This window comes from Dryobates pubescens, chromosome 19, assembly GCF_014839835.1.
Source record: "Dryobates pubescens isolate bDryPub1 chromosome 19, bDryPub1.pri, whole genome shotgun sequence".
NCBI lineage: Eukaryota > Metazoa > Chordata > Aves > Piciformes > Picidae > Dryobates > Dryobates pubescens.
The window spans coordinates 6,619,464-6,636,377 of record NC_071630.1 but is presented as its reverse complement, the minus strand read 5'-3'; the positions used below and the strand labels follow the sequence as shown (position 1 = coordinate 6,636,377).

Sequence of the window (16,914 nt, the reverse complement as noted above, 5' to 3'; positions counted from 1 at the left end):
CCTTTTGGTCTCTCTCAGCAGCTGCAAGAACAGATTTGTGATTCAGTTTTTAGGAGTGAAGTCCAGCTGAGCAGACTGATAAAATGCTCAGAGAGATGACTGAATGAGAGGGATGAAGCTTTCAGAACAGAGTTCCAGTCTGTTCTTAAAAGGACATAACATGGCATACTCCAAAAAGCATGAGTTTTACTCAGGCTTTTGGCCAAGAACTCTCAGAATACCAAATCTATGTTTTCTTTAGACCTCCATTTCTACTGAGTTGTGTGCTTGTTGTTAGAGTATAAATCTTTATCTGTCAGACTCGCTTCACAGAAAGAAAAGAAAGCCTGTGTTAGAAAACTCAAGTTCCTAGGAGCATGAACAAACACATTCTGGTACTGAGAACTTACACACAGAATAAAACGCTTGCTGACCCTAGTTCCTGCTCCTGCCTCTCTCTGAGCCCGTGGGACAGCTAAATTCCATGTGAAACAGCTCCAGGGGTTTACAAGTCCTTTACTGAGGCGACCCAAAATTAGCACTAGTTTAACATGTCAGTCTGCAAGCTGCAGTGGTTCAGGATCAGCTTCATGTGCAATTTCACAACCTCTGAGAAGGGACCAAGTGAAAAACTAACTGGAGACAGTTATTGATTCAGCTGTCTGCTCATAATTAACTTGTATTGATGCCTCAGTATTACTGAAATAAAATATGGATCAACCTTAAACTTAGGGTTAGTACCAAATGACAGATTAAATCTCAAACTAGACCCTTGCAAAGCTCCTTGTGTTGCTCTGACAGCTCACATCTCAGTTTCTGGTCTGCTAGCTGGAATGATGGCCTTTTCCACATTTAACTGTGCACTGAAATGGGCAGCTGTATGAGTCATTTGCTAGACAGTCCTGGGTTGGGGGCACCCTGCAACAACCTGGTGTGCTGTGGTCCATAATAGCACTGAGGACTTTGCACAGCTGCTCCAGAGTTTTCCCCACACAATGTAATCTACTCCAGTATTTTGAAGCAGGACCACTGAAACTGTATCTTATTGGGATGCATTTATGAAAAGTTTCTTTACTAATGATTAATAGATGCTTAGTGGTTACAGATTATTAGAATAAAGCTGGAAGACCTAATAGCAGCCTTCCAGTACCCGAAGAGGGTCTGCAAGAAGGCTGCAGAGAGACTGTTTCCCAAGGCCTGTAGTGATAGGACAAGAGACACTGTTTTGAAATTAGAGAAGAGGAGATTTAGATTGGGTGTTAGAAACAAATTCTTGACCATGAGGGTGAACACTGGAACAGGTTGCCCAGGGAAGTACCTGAGGCCCCATCCCTGGAGATAGTCAAGGTCAGGCTCAACAACGCTCTGAGCAACCTGATCTAGTGGAGGACGTCCCTGCTCACTACAGGACTTGGAACAGATGGCTTTTGGAGGTCCCTTCCAACCCAAACCATACTATGATTTTATGACATAGGTGTGTTTTACACTGTAAGTACTGAAGGGCTTTTAGACTGTACAGGGAGGTTGGAAGAATCCAGTGTGCATTCATGAAGCACAACAGCATGTCCCTAAAGCTCGACTTTCATTTAATAAAGTAATGTCTCCTGCTGTTACAATTCTGAAAATATCTGACATTGTAAGCAGCAGGTAACCAAGGCAGAGATGGCAAAGAAAAGTCCAGTGCATTAACTGCACCTTTCAGCACCCCATCACCCAGAGATGGCTTCAGTGTAAACATTTTAAACAAACCTTCTATTACTGGGGCGGGGGGGAATGGTGATGGATGGGCACATTGTGATGATTTAATTTGTCCACCAAAATCAGTGAGAATTTCTACTACTTAGGGCTAACCCAATTAAAAGGCAGCCCCGCAAAACTCAGAGCCAAGGGCAAATGAAAGAAGATCCAAACGCAGAGAGCTCTCCGGAGTCCAGAGAGACACTGTCCTGCCTCAAGCATCTTGTGCTTTACCAAGAGCAGCATCTTGTCCTCTGACCATACACTCAGCACTTGGGAACCTTCAGAAGAGTACTCTGTCTTTCATTCCCCCAACTAGACCCTGCTGATAGCACATAATATTCTTAATCAGAATATCTATAAAGTATTTAACTCTTTGTAAATTAATAAATGCACTCCTCATATGGTGTGATCTTAGCATGTGTATATATGTGGGGGTGTGTAGGTGCAAAATGGGTGAATTATTGTTTTGTTTTGATGTGAATAAGAGCCTGATTGTCATCATGACTTAGCCAGTTTGGCACAGAGATCTGCTGGGTGAGCTCATGAAAAGTGTAGGAATCTTCTGGCTACCTTGAGGCTGGCATTGCACAAGGTGCTTTTGAGCATCCATCTGCTTTTCCATACATTTTGATTTCAAAATTAAAATGGGAGATATGGCCCTCATTAGTGGCAATCAGTGCACTGTTCCGTGCTGGTACAGTCTCTTTTAAGCAACCTGTCCCAGCTGAAATGAGAAGGGAAATAGAAATTTCAGATGAGATGTGAGAACAAGAAGGTGCCTTATGCTCCAGCCAGCTTAAGCGTTAAACACATTTCGTAAGCCAGGAGCACAGCCAAGCCATCACCACACTTATATAAAACTGACCTCAGTCAGTCCCCACTGAGATGTCTCTATGTGACTTGCTCTCAGAGCTGCTAAAGAGAAGCTCTGGAAGCTTCTCGTTAAGTTCTTTCAAAGAGACATGGCACAAACTGGACTTAGGATTTTTCTACTCATAAGCATCTTACTGCTGGACCAGACCTTCAGCCAGGCTTCCAAATTCAAAACCAGGAAACACAGCAAACGTAGAGTGAAAGGTACTGGGTTTGAACTGGAGGAGGGATAGAAGCTTATGGTCTTTGCAGGTTTACTATGTGCTTAAATGGCATTGCATGAACCAGAAATTAACCTTATACAAATTCTTATTAACATAGGACAGTTGAGTCCATATTATATCTGTCTTTAAAAAATGTCTTATGTGAGTTAGCAAATCTAAAAATAAGGTGGCAGACTGAGTCATGGAAGTAGAGCAGTGTAACAGTTGTAAATATATTGCTGTGTTGTGCCTGCTCTTCTCTGTCAATGTTAATTTGGACTCAGAGGTACTGCTGAGGGGACTCTGGCCAATCATTTTTACTCATACAGTCATATTGACTAACATCAGAAGAAAGAAAATTCACATACATATGGTGGAATAGAGCAGAATAGTGTTTAATCTCCAAGGATTATTGCTCAGATTTTTGTACCATTTCCTAATTTTAACAGAATGTCTGTCTAATACTCCTGGAATATTACTTTACCTGTGTGACAAGTACTGTGAAATGGCAAGTCAAACTAATGAAAAAGAATTAGCAGAAAAGAGATAAGGCAAATTCCCAGAGCAAAGCTTACAGAGCAAATAAGAACCCAATGAATGTTGTTTGGAAATGTCTGTGTATTTAATGTAAAGACTTATTTCTAATAAAAGAGGGTATGATGAAGGTTACACTAATGGCAAATATTTAAACTCCTAGTCAATAAAAACCCCACAGCTTTGATAAAGCCATTGTACAGCATGATTACACTGCTCCAGAGTGATACAGTTATATAAACTTCCCTCCTTCCTTCTCCTTTTGAATGTCTCTGGGGTTTAGCTTGGTGTCATAAGGACAGGCTGCTTAGGCATTTGTTTTGCCAGCACATTTGGCTGTCAAAGCTCCCACTACTTTTAAACTTGAAACAATTTGGCAGAAGAATGGAGCTCCTGAGGATAAGTTTCCCAATATTTTACAAAATTCAGAAAGAGGGTGTGAAAAACAAACAAACAAAAACATCTGCATTACTGTCCCTCCGTGAAAAGGTTGCACCAGGAGCTCTGTTTGTTCTCCTTTTAGCCTCTTTTGAAGTAGACAGAGTACATGGACAGGCTACTGTGAACTGGGAATCACAAGAAAGAAAATGGATTAATGAACTGGGAGTTAAGCCTTGGGGAACAAGGGAATCAAAGGACATCTGGGGTTATCCCCACAGGCAGTAGGCAATATGGAGAGGAGCTTTCTGGGGTGCAGCTGGAGGATTAGGTGATGTAACACAGATCTGTATGAAGTGTGGTTTTGTTAGTTCTGTTATGTCTGAAAGAGCTCATTTATTCCTTGTGTTCATCACTGTGGCTTCTAGAAGGTCTGATTACTGCTGCAATTGAATTGTCATCTTGTGCAATGGAAACATGCCGTCTGGTGGCAGTGGAATACTAAAATGATTGAGAAAAAAAGAATGAATAAGAACAGAAAAATGGAGTCAAATGCAAACTAGCTGCTTTTCTTGTCCTAACATCTTCTTGGTGCTTTTGTAAATGCCACAAAATGGTAATTCAGGCTAAATTTGTGTTACCTGAGTCACTAGGCCATCTCTGTATTGATGCAGAGAGGAAGGCTCCTCCTGGGGAGGCAAAACTGCAGCTCAGCAAATTCGTCTTCATGCATTTGGAAGTTGGTTTATATGAGCTGTTCCTCACAGTATCAAAACAAGTTTTGTGGGAAACTTTCATGCTCCCAGGAATAACATTTCCTTGGATACACACAACTGGTGTTCTGCTGTTATTTGTATCTCATGTATATATGCTGTGGCGTACAGGTTGAAAAGTAAACAGACAAATGTTGCTGTAAATGATATACTGGCATGCTGAGGAATGATTGGCTGCAACAATCCATAGTTTCAAACAGGTACTAGAACAGAGCCCAAATGAAAATGAGATTTAAATGACAAGGATGAAAGCTAAAGGGGTATTCCTCCTGATTTTTATAGGAACCCTTGAGCAATCCTTTCATTAAGGAAAAATCTTTAAATGAAGTAAAAATATCTCATCAGTACAGAAACTCATGATATATTGAAACAGCTTTTAACATACAATTTTTTATTCCTGTTTTGTTTTGTTTATGCATATCTGTTAATTTCTCTAAATTTCTTTTATTGAAGAAAAAGATGACTTAAAGACCCAGATTGACAAATTGTGGCGAGAAGTAAATGCTCTGAAAGAAATACAAGCACTTCAAACAGGTAAAGCAGCTTACACCGGTCAATGGCTTCCAAAAGTTATCACCATCTTTCTCCTTCACCCCCATGCTTCTCCTTAATGGGCATTTTTAACTGAGAAATATAACTTCTTAAGAGCATGATAAGCCACAGATGTAATGGTGAGACAAATGCTGAAGGAAGCATTCAGGTAAAATCAAGGCTTGAACTAATGGTGTACAAGTGACAATTCTTCACTGAGAGTGAGAATTAATCAGAAGCAGGAACCACTTTTGTCTTTCCTATGCACAGCCCCAAGCTGTGATTTTAGGTATGATCAAAGGCAACACAAAGAGGGTTGCTGTGTCTGACAATGAGTTAGGTTCCCTGCTTTGATATGAACATGAGCTATCAAGGCAGACCCGACATATGAGGAAAGGCTGAGAGAGCTGGGTTTGTTCAGTCATGAGAAGGCTTAGGGGAGACCTTATTACTATGGATCAGTACATAAAGGGTGGCTATCAGGAGGATGGAGACTCCCTTTTCACACAGAGTCCCATGGGTGATGGGGACAAGTAACTGCTGGGGAGATTCCCATTGGAATCTCGAAGAACATTGTTCACAATGAGAACAATCAGACATTGGAATCATCTCCCAAGAGAGTCATGGGTTCCCCTACACTGGTCAGTTTTAAAACTCAGCTTGACAGGGTGCTGCCAGCTCATTTCAGCTACACTATCACCTAGAAAGGCTGGAACAGATCATCCTTGAGGTCCCTTCCAACCTGGCATTCTGTGAAACTGAAAAGGCTGAGAATATCCCCAAAAGGAAGTTAAAAGGGCTGAGCCTTTAAGTGAGCAGTTTGCAACATTCATATGTGAATGCTGCCATAAAAGTTCAAAGTAATACCCACTGTGAGTTCAGAAATATCCTGTACCAATGTGCAGAGTTCTTCTAGTATTTAAAAAACCACATGGAAATTTCCAACCCAAATAAGAAGGGTAAATACACATGCACCTACTAGACAGTTGAGCTTTTTCAGAGCTGCTGACACTTGGCATTTAAACATGTTCAAGAGGACACTCCAGAGGAAATGACATCATTCACATGAAAGAGAATATATTTTCCTTAGAGGTGGTAATATCTGAGTTGTTCTGTTGTAACTCTTGGGTTGCATAGAGCTTTTAGAGTTTTACAAAATATTTATTTCTTATAAGAAGACTTTAGCAGTTTCTTAAAAGAAGGAGCCTGTACTAGACAAGTAACTCTTGTTTAGAAGTAATTCTTGTATTGCTTCCAGAAGGAGCTTGAGAGTAAGCATGCAGTGGCTTAGAAATGAAACCAGAGCTGGGAGATTTTCTATCCTGAAAACTTATTTTGAATTATATTCTAAATTCAGAGCCCACACTGTTCAACTGGATTCAAATTTGGCAAAGAGAGACCTCTCACACCTGTAGATCTGACTGCATTTGTTAATGGCCTCACAATACTTGCAAAAGAAACTACTTTTTTAAGATCATGGACACTTCCATGACACATTACAATGTGATTTCTTCTTTTGCTTACATTTCTTTTCTAAATACCATGAACTGTTGCCACACTCCATTTAGCAGCACATACTTTCTTCCTAAAGAGGGCCATTCTCCATCATTACTGCAGCACTGCTGAATTAGACAGACTTCCTGATCTTTTCTATGAAGATAAAGGTGTTAAAGAATTCAACATTTAGCAAGTATGTTCATTACTTTTATTTGCTCATTACAGTATCACAGTATCACCAGGGTTGGAAGAGACCTCAAAGATCATCAAGTCCAACCTGTCGCCACAGACCTCATGACTAGACCATGGCACCAAGTGCCACGTCCAATCCCCTCTTGAACACCTCCAAGGACGGTGACTCCACCACCTCCCTGGGCAGCACATTCCAATGGCAAATGACTCTCTCAGTAAAGAACTTTCTCCTCAGCTTGAGCCTAAACCTCCCCTGGCGCAGCTTGAGACTGTGTCCTCTCATTCTGGGGCTGGTTGCCTGAGAGAACAGATCAACTCCCTCCTGGCTACAATCCCCCTTCAGGTAGTTGTAGACAGCAATGAGATCTCCCCTGAGCCCCCTCAGTTGGAAAGGATAAAAGTTGAAGGATAAGCCCTAATATAAAATGATGACCCTGAAAATGCAGCTAAGGAAGGCAATGGATACTACAACTGGAAATACTAAAACTGGAAATACTAAAACCCAGAGACATAGAATACACTCCAAAGCAGATTTTGATATCCTGTTGTTCAGATATATAATTATTTTTTACAAGAAGAGATGATAGGAATTAGAAACAGACTGTAGAAAACATCAGGACAGAAGATGTTCATATTGTTTTGCAGCATATTTCTAATAAGAGTACAAGATGAGTTTAAGCAATAAATGAAATAATCTGGAAGTAGTCATATGCAGGATTTCAAAAATGATTGTTACAGGAGTTTATCCAAGGCCTTTGTAACCTTCCTTGGCTCAGAGGAGAACACTCCTTTGAGGAGGGTTCCCTGCTTGTAAATACTTTTATTGGGAAAATCAGGTTTTTATAACATATCTGCATAAGGAAAGCTGAAATGCACAGTTCAAGGATACAGCCCTGCAAACCTGCCCACATAGACCCTGGGCTGGAAGAATTCTGACAGCAGCTCTGCAAGGCAATTCCAATTACAGTGCATATGACAAATTAATGATTTAATACATTTGGACTTTACATCAATACTTCCCTGATATGTTCCTGTAAATCTAAATGCAAACAGATTCATGAATGCAAATGTTTAGGTTATTTGGTTGAGTTTGTCATGCAAGCTCAGTAATAAGTGCACACTTTCAAAAAGTCTTTATGGATTTAAGTCACTTCTTTTGATTTTAGAGTTTGAGAGGATGGAATTTGTTGGAAAGATCCAAAATTTAGAGCTGAAGAGGTGAGTGTATGCTCTCCTGCAGGTGGAAATACACTGTTATCAATCATCCAGACAGTGATCAGTCTTTTTCCGGTTAGCAGGACACTCTTAAAATAGCACTTTTCTGCACTGCTTTTGTTTCCTGGGAACTAGACTTAGTTAATGCAGGAAACTCTAGCATGTAAATATCATAAATATGAAAAGACCTTTAGGTTTGTCTCTTTACTATAAATCCAAGCACAGGTTTCCCGATGACTGACTCACATCTGCCAACAATACAAACATCCAATCCTCATCCATTCCATAAGTTTTAAAACTGATGAAATAAGGCAAATGTGTGAAACCAGGCCTATTTGCTAAAAGATAATATAAAAGACACTGATGATGGGCCTGGGTTATATTTTAACCTTCTGAAACAGCAAAATGAAAAAATCCTTGAGAAAATTACATTGCCAGAGGGAATCTGAGGTTGACTGCATGAAAGACCTCATGTGAGCATGAGGAAGAGCAGAAAAGTCTGGTCTTACTGCTACTTCAGGTCCACTCTGTGGAGGTGAGCACTTTTCACTTGCCAGGAGGTTGTCTATTTTTCCCAACACACATTTAGTAAAGTGTCATTTTAGGAAGCATTACTCAAAGCTATAGTCCACAGTTTTACTGATCATGCAAACCACTATCTATTCACAGTCTGTCTTCGTGGGACAAAGGCCCATAAGAAGTGCTACCTTGCATCAGAAAGCACCAAACATTTCCATGAAGCCAATGAAGATTGCATAGCCAAAGGAGGGACACTGGCTATCCCAAGGAACAATGAGGAAACAAACACTCTTCGAGATTATGGCAAGAAAAGTATGCCTCGGGTGTCTGAGTTTTGGCTGGGTATCAATGACCTGATAAATGAAGGGAAATTTGTTGATGTCAGTGGCATGGCTCTACAGTACTCCAATTGGGATCGTGCCCAACCTAATGGGGGCAAGCAGGAAAACTGTGTCTTTTTTTCCCAGGCATCACAAGGCAAGTGGGTGGATGAAGTCTGCCGCACTGCCAAGAGATACATCTGTGAGTTTCTGATCCCATAGTTACAAATACAATAACCATGACCATGTTATAAGTTATTATCCTGCAGTTTTGCTGGTTAGTAACCCCTCGCACTTAGACAGTGGCGAGCTTGAAATACCCATCTCCTGCATTGTACTCACCCTTTCCTGAAAGAGAGGTTGTCCCTATTAATTTATTTTCTATTCAGATGCTGAAAATGTTAGCTTTTAGTGAGTGCTCTAATTATGTACAGGAATATATATTACATTTTAACTTACACTGCATCATCTTTTGGCATATTATTTCAGCCTGATGTTCAGGTTGCTGGAATTCACCTCCTGTACTCTGTATCTCCATGGTAGACAGCATTTACTTGAACTTAGAACTCTAGTGAAGTTATTGAAAGCTTGTAAAAGATTGCTGTATGGTGACAAGTGCCAGCACAAGGTGTAGGGATCCTCTCAGTTTCAGTGCCTAAGAGGGACTTTGGGATTATGTGAGCTCCTGTGGGAAATGCCTATCACCATTACAACGTTTAACAAGATGGATCTGTGACGAAGAGTTTATGGGTTCAGAAAGCCAAATGAAACAGAAACATCTGGTGTTAATTTTTAAACTACATAGAGGTAAAAGCGACACACTGCAAGAAAATGGGGGAAGTAGAGGTTCTAAAATATCACTTAGACTAAACGTATTTGCTTCTAAATGTTTTAATTATGGTTAAATATTAGATGTCATTTGGAATGTTACCACAGGAGAAACACACCTGAGACTAGATCACACCTCTACGATGCCAGGCCTTAGCTGTGCAAAAGCCTTCTCTCCTGCAGGATCAGAAAGAGGCTTTCTAAGTCAGACAGTAACACTGTCTGAGAGCACCAGTAGAGAAGAAGGATCCCCTTTCTGAGCACATCACTGCTCAGTCACCTCTCTCCATGTGGCAGGCATGCAGCATGCCCGACTGGCACAGAAGAGCAGGAACAAACCAGGGCTCATTGCCACATGCAAATTTTCACAGTTTAACAGCTGACATTTGAAAAGGAAGTAAAAAGCACTGGTTCTTTTTTGGTGCTCTTAACCTCACAATAAAGATTTGCCTTCATGTTAGAAATAGCAGTTTCTCCCTTGTGTAAAGGAATTTCATTTAAATATTTAAACATATTGCTGCTTGGAGGCTAAATCCTACTTCTTTTCTTTCAGTTGTGCAAGATTTTCTTAAATTATGCAATAAATTTGCAATTACTTGTATTTAATTGTAGCAGTACTTTTGACAGCTTATGCATCTTCACCCATGTGAGGGCCAGTCTTTCCTAGAGCTTGTCTTGAGAACTCAGAAGGGGTATCATTTCTGGGCGCATTACACTATGTCTTCTTTTTCGCTAGTGCACCTACATGCCAAAGGGCAAAATTTAGATCCCAGCCTACCTAAGTGCTGAGGTACAGCTGTTCAATACAGCACTGAAATGTGCATTAATTTACATTTCCAACACAAGGTATTTGTAAAATAGGTCTGATCCTGAATTCTCTCACTTAGCTCCTAGGTTTAAAAAAAAAGAGCAAAAAAGTTCCCAAGTGCCTCAAATCTTCCTTCAAAATCTACCAACCTTTTCTAAGGCTGGGATTAATATTCTTTTAACCTACATTTCACAGTATCACAGTATCACCAAGGTTGGAAGAGACCTCAAAGATCATCAAGTCCAACCCATCACCACAGACCTCATGACTAGACCATGGCACCAAGTGCCACGTCCAATCCCCACTTGAACACCTCCAGGGACGGTGACTACACCACCTCCCTGGGCAGCCCATTCCAATGGCAAATGACTCCCTCAGTGAAGAACTTTCTCCTCACCTCAAGCCTAAACTTCCCCTGCTGCAGCTTGAGACTGTGTCCTCTTGCTCTGGTGCTGGTTGCTTGAGAGAAGAGACCAACTCCCTCCTGGCTACAACCCCCCTTCAGGTAGTTGTAGACGGCAATGAGGTCTCCCCTGAGCCTCCTCTTCTCCAGGCTAAACAATCCCAGCTCCCTCAGACTCTCTTCGTAGGGCTTGTGCTCAAGGCCTCTCACCAGCCTCATTGCCCTTCTCTGGACACATTCAAGTGTCTCGATGTCCTTCTTAAACTGAGGGGCCCAGAACTGGACACAGTACTCAAGGTATGGCCTAACCAGTGCAGAGTACAGGGGTACAATGACTTCCCTGCTCCTGCTGGCCACACTATTCTTGATACAGGCCAGGATGATTTCAACAGGATTAGAAGTCCACAGCATTTTTTATGGCTTCTTCACCTCTGGTCAGTATCTCAACATATCCCTACAGCTACAGTCAAACAAAATCCTCCACAACTTACAGAAGCAGTTGCTTTTGAGGAGTTCCTACACTGATGTCCTATCCAATCTATTTCAGTCACACAGAGAAATTAAAAATATTTATAGATACTATTGGTGGATGTTTATCAAACAGTGAACAGAGAGACAGACACAGAAATCAGTTTGAATATTCCCAGCAGAATGCTACCTAAGAAATAATAAAGGGATGTAAAGTAAGTAGGAAAAATGATGGAAGGAAACTCAGGTGGAGAGAGTTGGACAAGAGATGACAGAAAAATTAAAAAAATAATCCCCCCAGAATGGCTGGTATGGGGGGAAAAAAAGTCATAGAAAACAAAGTAGAATCACAGCCATGAGACAAACTTTGTCATGCCAAATTAGGTGTCACTGTCTTTCCTCTCAATGACTGAATGTGCTTGTACAAAGTGTGCTGAGTGAAGATGAGCATTTGCTGTCTGGTGGGCCTGCTTTGACACCCTGCTTCACCAGTTCTTGTCCCCAGACCTTCACTCCCTACCTCTCCCCTTCTCACCTGATAAACAAATGGTATTTCTCATCTTTTCCATTCAAAGCACAGTAGGATCCCTTCTCTACACCAGTACCCCAACTTAGCTTCTGAAGTTCTCTGAGGTCTCCCTGGCACGTTTTTCCTCCAACTGCAACTCTGGGCTCCTCACCTCTGCAAGGGTCACACCAGGCAGCTCTGCTCCTCAGGAGATGTACATAGAGCTGTCAAAAGGGTTGTGAAAGACAGAGCTGAGTGTGCAGGTGAGGTATTCTGCTCTGCGGATGGGTGTTGTACCATGGAGTAGGCAAGCACTTAGTGATGTCTCGTCTGCACGCTGGAGTCACGACAGTTGAGCTTGGAACTGCTCGGGTGACCGGGAATTCAACAGGACAGCCGAGAGCAACTTTTACACACATTACAAAAGCACCAACAGAAAAAGCTCCAACACTCACATCTAGCGGTGTGACAGGAGAATGCAGACTGTACAAAGTTTGCAGTGCCACCTCAATGCGATTACTGTTACACACACTGCCTCGAGTTGCTTTCTAAAGGAAAAAGGTCCAGTGAATATGTCCAGACATCTACTAGCATCTTGGCAACAAAACAGAAACATATTTTTTTAAAAGACTTTATACTAATTTTCAAAAGTGCTTAACACTCAGATGCTAAAACAATATTTTGGTATTTTTTAATGACAAATATCAGCAAGTTTTCATTTTAGGCAGAAACTCAAGCTGTCTCATGGACTCCGAATTCACTGTGATAAAAACCTCAGGAATGGTGCCCTGAATACGTGATACAACAACATAAAAACACCCCAACTAAAACCACTCTTTTCATTGCAGCATCACAACAGGTTAAATAATTCTCTCCCCCTCCCCCAATTAATTTCATACTTATATTTGTCCTCCTACCTCACAACAGATGTGTTCATGGGTTTCCCTCCTTTGTCTCACCCCAAGAGAGGTCTCATTCCTTCCTGCCCTAAAGAAATGCCAGGCTGGCCATGGGCACCTAAGTGAGCAGTTCCCCTCCCCAGTCTTTATGAGTCAGTAAGAGAGGATGGTCACAGTCAAGTTACCACATAGAGTGGCACAGGGTTAAGTCACCATCCTCTGCTCCATCCCTAGCTAACTTCTCTCTCTTTAGAGCAGGAGGTTGATCCTTGCAGCATTCACATCTCTTTGCTTCTGCCTTGCTATGTGTTTGTGCAGCAATTTGTTTCCAGCATAAGAGCTGATAGTTACAAGAAGCTGTCAGGAGCAGAAGCTGTTTCATCCTGTTCATCACACATGATATACACCAGGAGAGTTTGGTCTGGCTTCAGTTCTGCTATTCTGCTACTCTCAAGGGATTTTTTAACTACTCAGTTTCATTCCTTCCTCTCTTTTTGACCACCTCAGCCCTGCCTGTGTGTATTAAACCAGGCTGACACTGCCTGCTAGCAAGGGGAGATTCAGAAGCAGAAGAAAGGCTGCCAGCACCACCATCCAGCTGAGAGCTTAGCTGTACTGCAGAGTTACCCCCCCTTGCTCTGCTGCTGAAGGGGAAGTTCTGATATTAGCTGAGAGGTGTTCAGGAGCATTTCCAACGCTTTTTAAGCTGCACAGCAGAGCCTAAGGCTTGCTGATTTGCCCCTGACCTTCATTAGAGAGCTTACAGGGAAGCAAAAAGCTCAAAGTAGAGCAGCTTGGAGTGGAAGTTGCAATTCAAAGCCAAGCTCAGATCTGGGATAACACAAATGTAAGCATAGTAGGTTTTTTCACTTGTATTTTTACCTTTTCCTTTTGACTTTTACTCCAATTAATTTTTCTCCATGTGGTCTTTTCCATAATCTTCATGTATACACATGAACACCCTGGAAAAGAAAATTTTCTAGGAGTATAGAAGTTTACTTCTGTACCTGGGTCTATAATTTGGAAGACTTTAAAGATCTATTCTTGACTACTCACTCTACTACCATGTTCAGAATTCAACCTTGTTAAACCCCACCACTAACACCTTAGTACTTGTGGACACTGTTTCTGAGACACTGACATTGCCCCAGGAAGCTCAGACCACTTACGATGTCACCTGTTGCCTGGCCACCTGTTCCTATGTCTCAGAGGTATATGATCTGTTTAAACCACATATTGCAAGCTGCCTAGCTACTGATAGACAGCAGTTGTACCTGTGAGCAACAGGAAGAGAACCTTACTTTGTAATAGCACTGAGCAAGGGGAATTCCTCTGCAGGAGAAAAGAGCCTCAGCTGGGACCTGTCTTGATCTGCTCTCCATCAAAAGACCTAGTCGCAGTGGGCCCCAGCTTGTATTACAGCACTCTTGAACACAGAACAGGTTATCAGCTGTTACTTTTAGGTAAGTAGATATCTTCCTGGGATGATGGTGTAAAACCATCTTGGGACAAACATGAAATAAACAAACTTCTTACAGGATCTCTGCTCATATTTAAGATCAGCCTAAGCTTGTTAGTGTATTATCAAGTACCCATCCCCACTTGAATGCCTGGGTGCAGTGAAAAGTTCTCAGCTGTGCGTGAGGCACAGGTGGTCTGATGGACTAATGTGCATTTCAGCAGCAGCAACTTCAAAAATGGAAAATAGTAAAATGTTTACTGACTAACAAGAACTTACTGGAAATCCACTAAAATGTTAGTAAATGGTTCTTAACTTTTGCTTTCTTGGTCCTAATCTCCAATGTAAGCCTTTTTCTGGGATCAAGTCAGCTCTACAGACCACAGAGATGGCAGTGCTGTGTACCTGCCACTGTGTAGGGGTGTTTTGAAGAGAAGACAGTCCTCTTGTACCAAGATCCAAGATGGGGGTTTGGAGGATGTAATCCCAGATAAAATTTCTGCATCCCAGCTGTGCTCAGCAGATGAGGCATACATGTACCAAAGTGAGCTCAAAGCCTTCTGCAGGAGTTAGATGATCTCATTGGCAGCAGAAGGCTGCTGAGCACAGGACACACATGGGGGTTACACGTACAGTCACCACCCGAATAGAAAGTTCCTGTTTACTTGCATTACAGGCATGTAGTTTCCTGCCTTGCAACCTCTCTGAGGAGGAACATGCTATGCAGAACAAAAGTACTACAGGGGTTTTGCTGTGCCTTGCCTGAATTTTCTTGTTAGTACAAGCCTTATCCCTTGCCTTGGAAAGAGGCAAACAAGCTGTGTCTAGGAGTCCCAAATCCTCTTAGTGATCACTATCCACATATGAAAAAGGAATATCTGCCACAGATCAGACTAGCCTTACTGGTGACCAAGTAATTCGCATATAAGCTGTCAAAGATCACATTTAAAATAAAGATCTGATGCACAATCTTTGTTTGCACTCATCCTAACAAAAAAGGTAAGGCTTAACAATTCATGCCTTCTTCTTTAAAGGAATGCTGCTTCTTTTCCTGTTTATTTTTCTGCCTCTGTGGCTGAAATTACTCCTGAAAGTTTGGGAATGTTTCCTTTTTATTGATTTTCTATTTACTATAAAAGAGTTTTTTTAACAGAATTTCTCCTACAAAGGTTCCTTAGCTTCTCTTGCTAAATTCCATCTAGTGTATCACTTCAGAGAAGGATAGAAGCATTGCTAGGTCTTGGAAACTAAATGATGAGTACCTTGGAAACAGTTCATTAGACTGATAAATATAGCCAAACTTGAACAATTTGTGGGTCAAAACTTGTCATTTCTCTTATGTTTTTACTTGCTATCACTCTGGTTTCATTTCTGGAGGTGTTTAGTACATGCAGATGTCAGTTCAAGAAGAAAAGGAGCAGAGTAAAACCTGACATTTTTCTCACAATTTCCCAGCCCCAAAGAGGAATGAATCCTTAGTGACCTGAGCTAGTATCTCAGCAGCAAGAAAGTTCATCTTCCAGCACAGCAGCGCCCGTGAGTGCTGGCTGCCCTAACTACCGATGCCATCTGCTACATCGGTCCCTGCTCAGAAATCTCCACCAGAGAGCTGCTCTCCTCCCTGCTCTGCTAGACCCAGAGGGAGGTGTTGCTGGGCAAGAATAGGAGGATTTTCGAAGAAGCCCCTAGGAGTCTGAGTTGGTGTTTCCACGTTGCTTTTCCCTTTCCCTGAGTACACTGACAGCGTTCACTGCCCACCCGGCGGCGTCTGCCGGGACACTAAGTGGCATTCCACGGCACCGAGACCTGCCGGTCACGGAAAGGCAGCGCTCCGCAATGGCCGGTCCGTACTATCTGGGCTACATCTTGGGGCCATTGTGAGTCCCTCGAGGTCAGCAGTGCCCGGGACGTGGCCGGGCCGAGGCGCTGGGCACAGGGCGGCCCCGGCCCGGAGGCGGGCGCTGTCCACCGCTCCCGGTGCTGAAGCCACTCGCGGAGCGGCCGCGCAGTGCCGGCCCTGAAGGCGAGCAGCGCGGCTCCGCCACTGACCCGCAGAACACCGCGGGGAGAGGAGACCGCGGGTGAGCCCCTTTCCCGGCCAGTGCTCCGGAACGGTACCCGCGGAGCGCCGAACAGCCCCTCTCGCCCACGGCCGAGACTCAGCGGGTTCAGGCCCCAGCTGGTAGCAAGGCTTTGACAAACCCCAGGCTCCCTTTGGACTCTTCACTCTCCAGCCTCTGCTCCTGAGCAAGGGCTGCACCTTCTGTGAGGAACCCACTGGAAAAAACAGTTGCTCTGAGGACTTCAAGTAATTTTCTTGAAGTTACATTTTTTGGGGTAACTTGTGACAATGTTCCCTTAAGGTGGGGTTAGTGTGCGATATCAGGAATATTGCTCTTCTGAGTTGTTCAAGAGAATCGCATGAGATGTGGTTTTGATAACAGTTTCTGCCGTAGACAAAAAGGTGTTTACAATATATTAAACATGTAGGTAGGAAAATGTATCCCCCCTAGTCCTGATGTCTCTTTTTGGAGGAATGGAGCAGAAAAGGAATATGAGGAGGAGGACAAAGAGGCGCAGTGGGACCCTTGAGAGAAGAAAGATGTAAGGATTTAAAAAGCAAGCCATTTTCTCAGAGCAGAATCAGCTACAACCAGCTTTAAGAAATGCCCAGCAGCTGCAGAACTAGCACTTTTCACTATATGTAACCAGAGTTATTTACTCTGACTTAAAATACCAGCATGTCCTTTGTTCAGGGCCTTGCTGTGAATGTGGTAAAGTGCCTGT

General features: G+C 42.5%; 1 protein-coding gene across 1 annotated transcript; it reads left to right on the top strand.

Moving 5' to 3' along the window:
• Positions 1–2,681: 2,681 nt before the first annotated feature.
• On the top strand, positions 2,682–8,994 carry CLEC3A (C-type lectin domain family 3 member A). Its single transcript, XM_009901134.2, has 3 exons — positions 2,682–2,796; positions 4,934–5,014; positions 8,585–8,994. Exons 1-3 carry the CDS (start codon positions 2,682–2,684, stop codon positions 8,974–8,976), a joined length of 588 nt encoding a protein of 195 aa, XP_009899436.1. The 3' UTR covers positions 8,977–8,994.
• The last annotated feature ends 7,920 nt before the right edge of the window (positions 8,995–16,914 follow it).

What these genes read in the sequence shown, in the direction of transcription:
- CLEC3A (XM_009901134.2), top strand. Translation starts at nt 2,682, where the DNA reads ATGGCACAAACTGGACTTAGGATTTTTCTACTCATAAGCATCTTACTG. An exon ending in CAGCAAACGTAGAGTGAAAG is followed by an intron (nt 2,797 to 4,933) that starts GTACTGGGTTTG and finishes CTTTTATTGAAG; the next exon opens with AAAAAGATGACTTAAAGACC. An exon ending in AATACAAGCACTTCAAACAG is followed by an intron (nt 5,015 to 8,584) that starts GTAAAGCAGCTT and finishes ATCTATTCACAG; the next exon opens with TCTGTCTTCGTGGGACAAAG.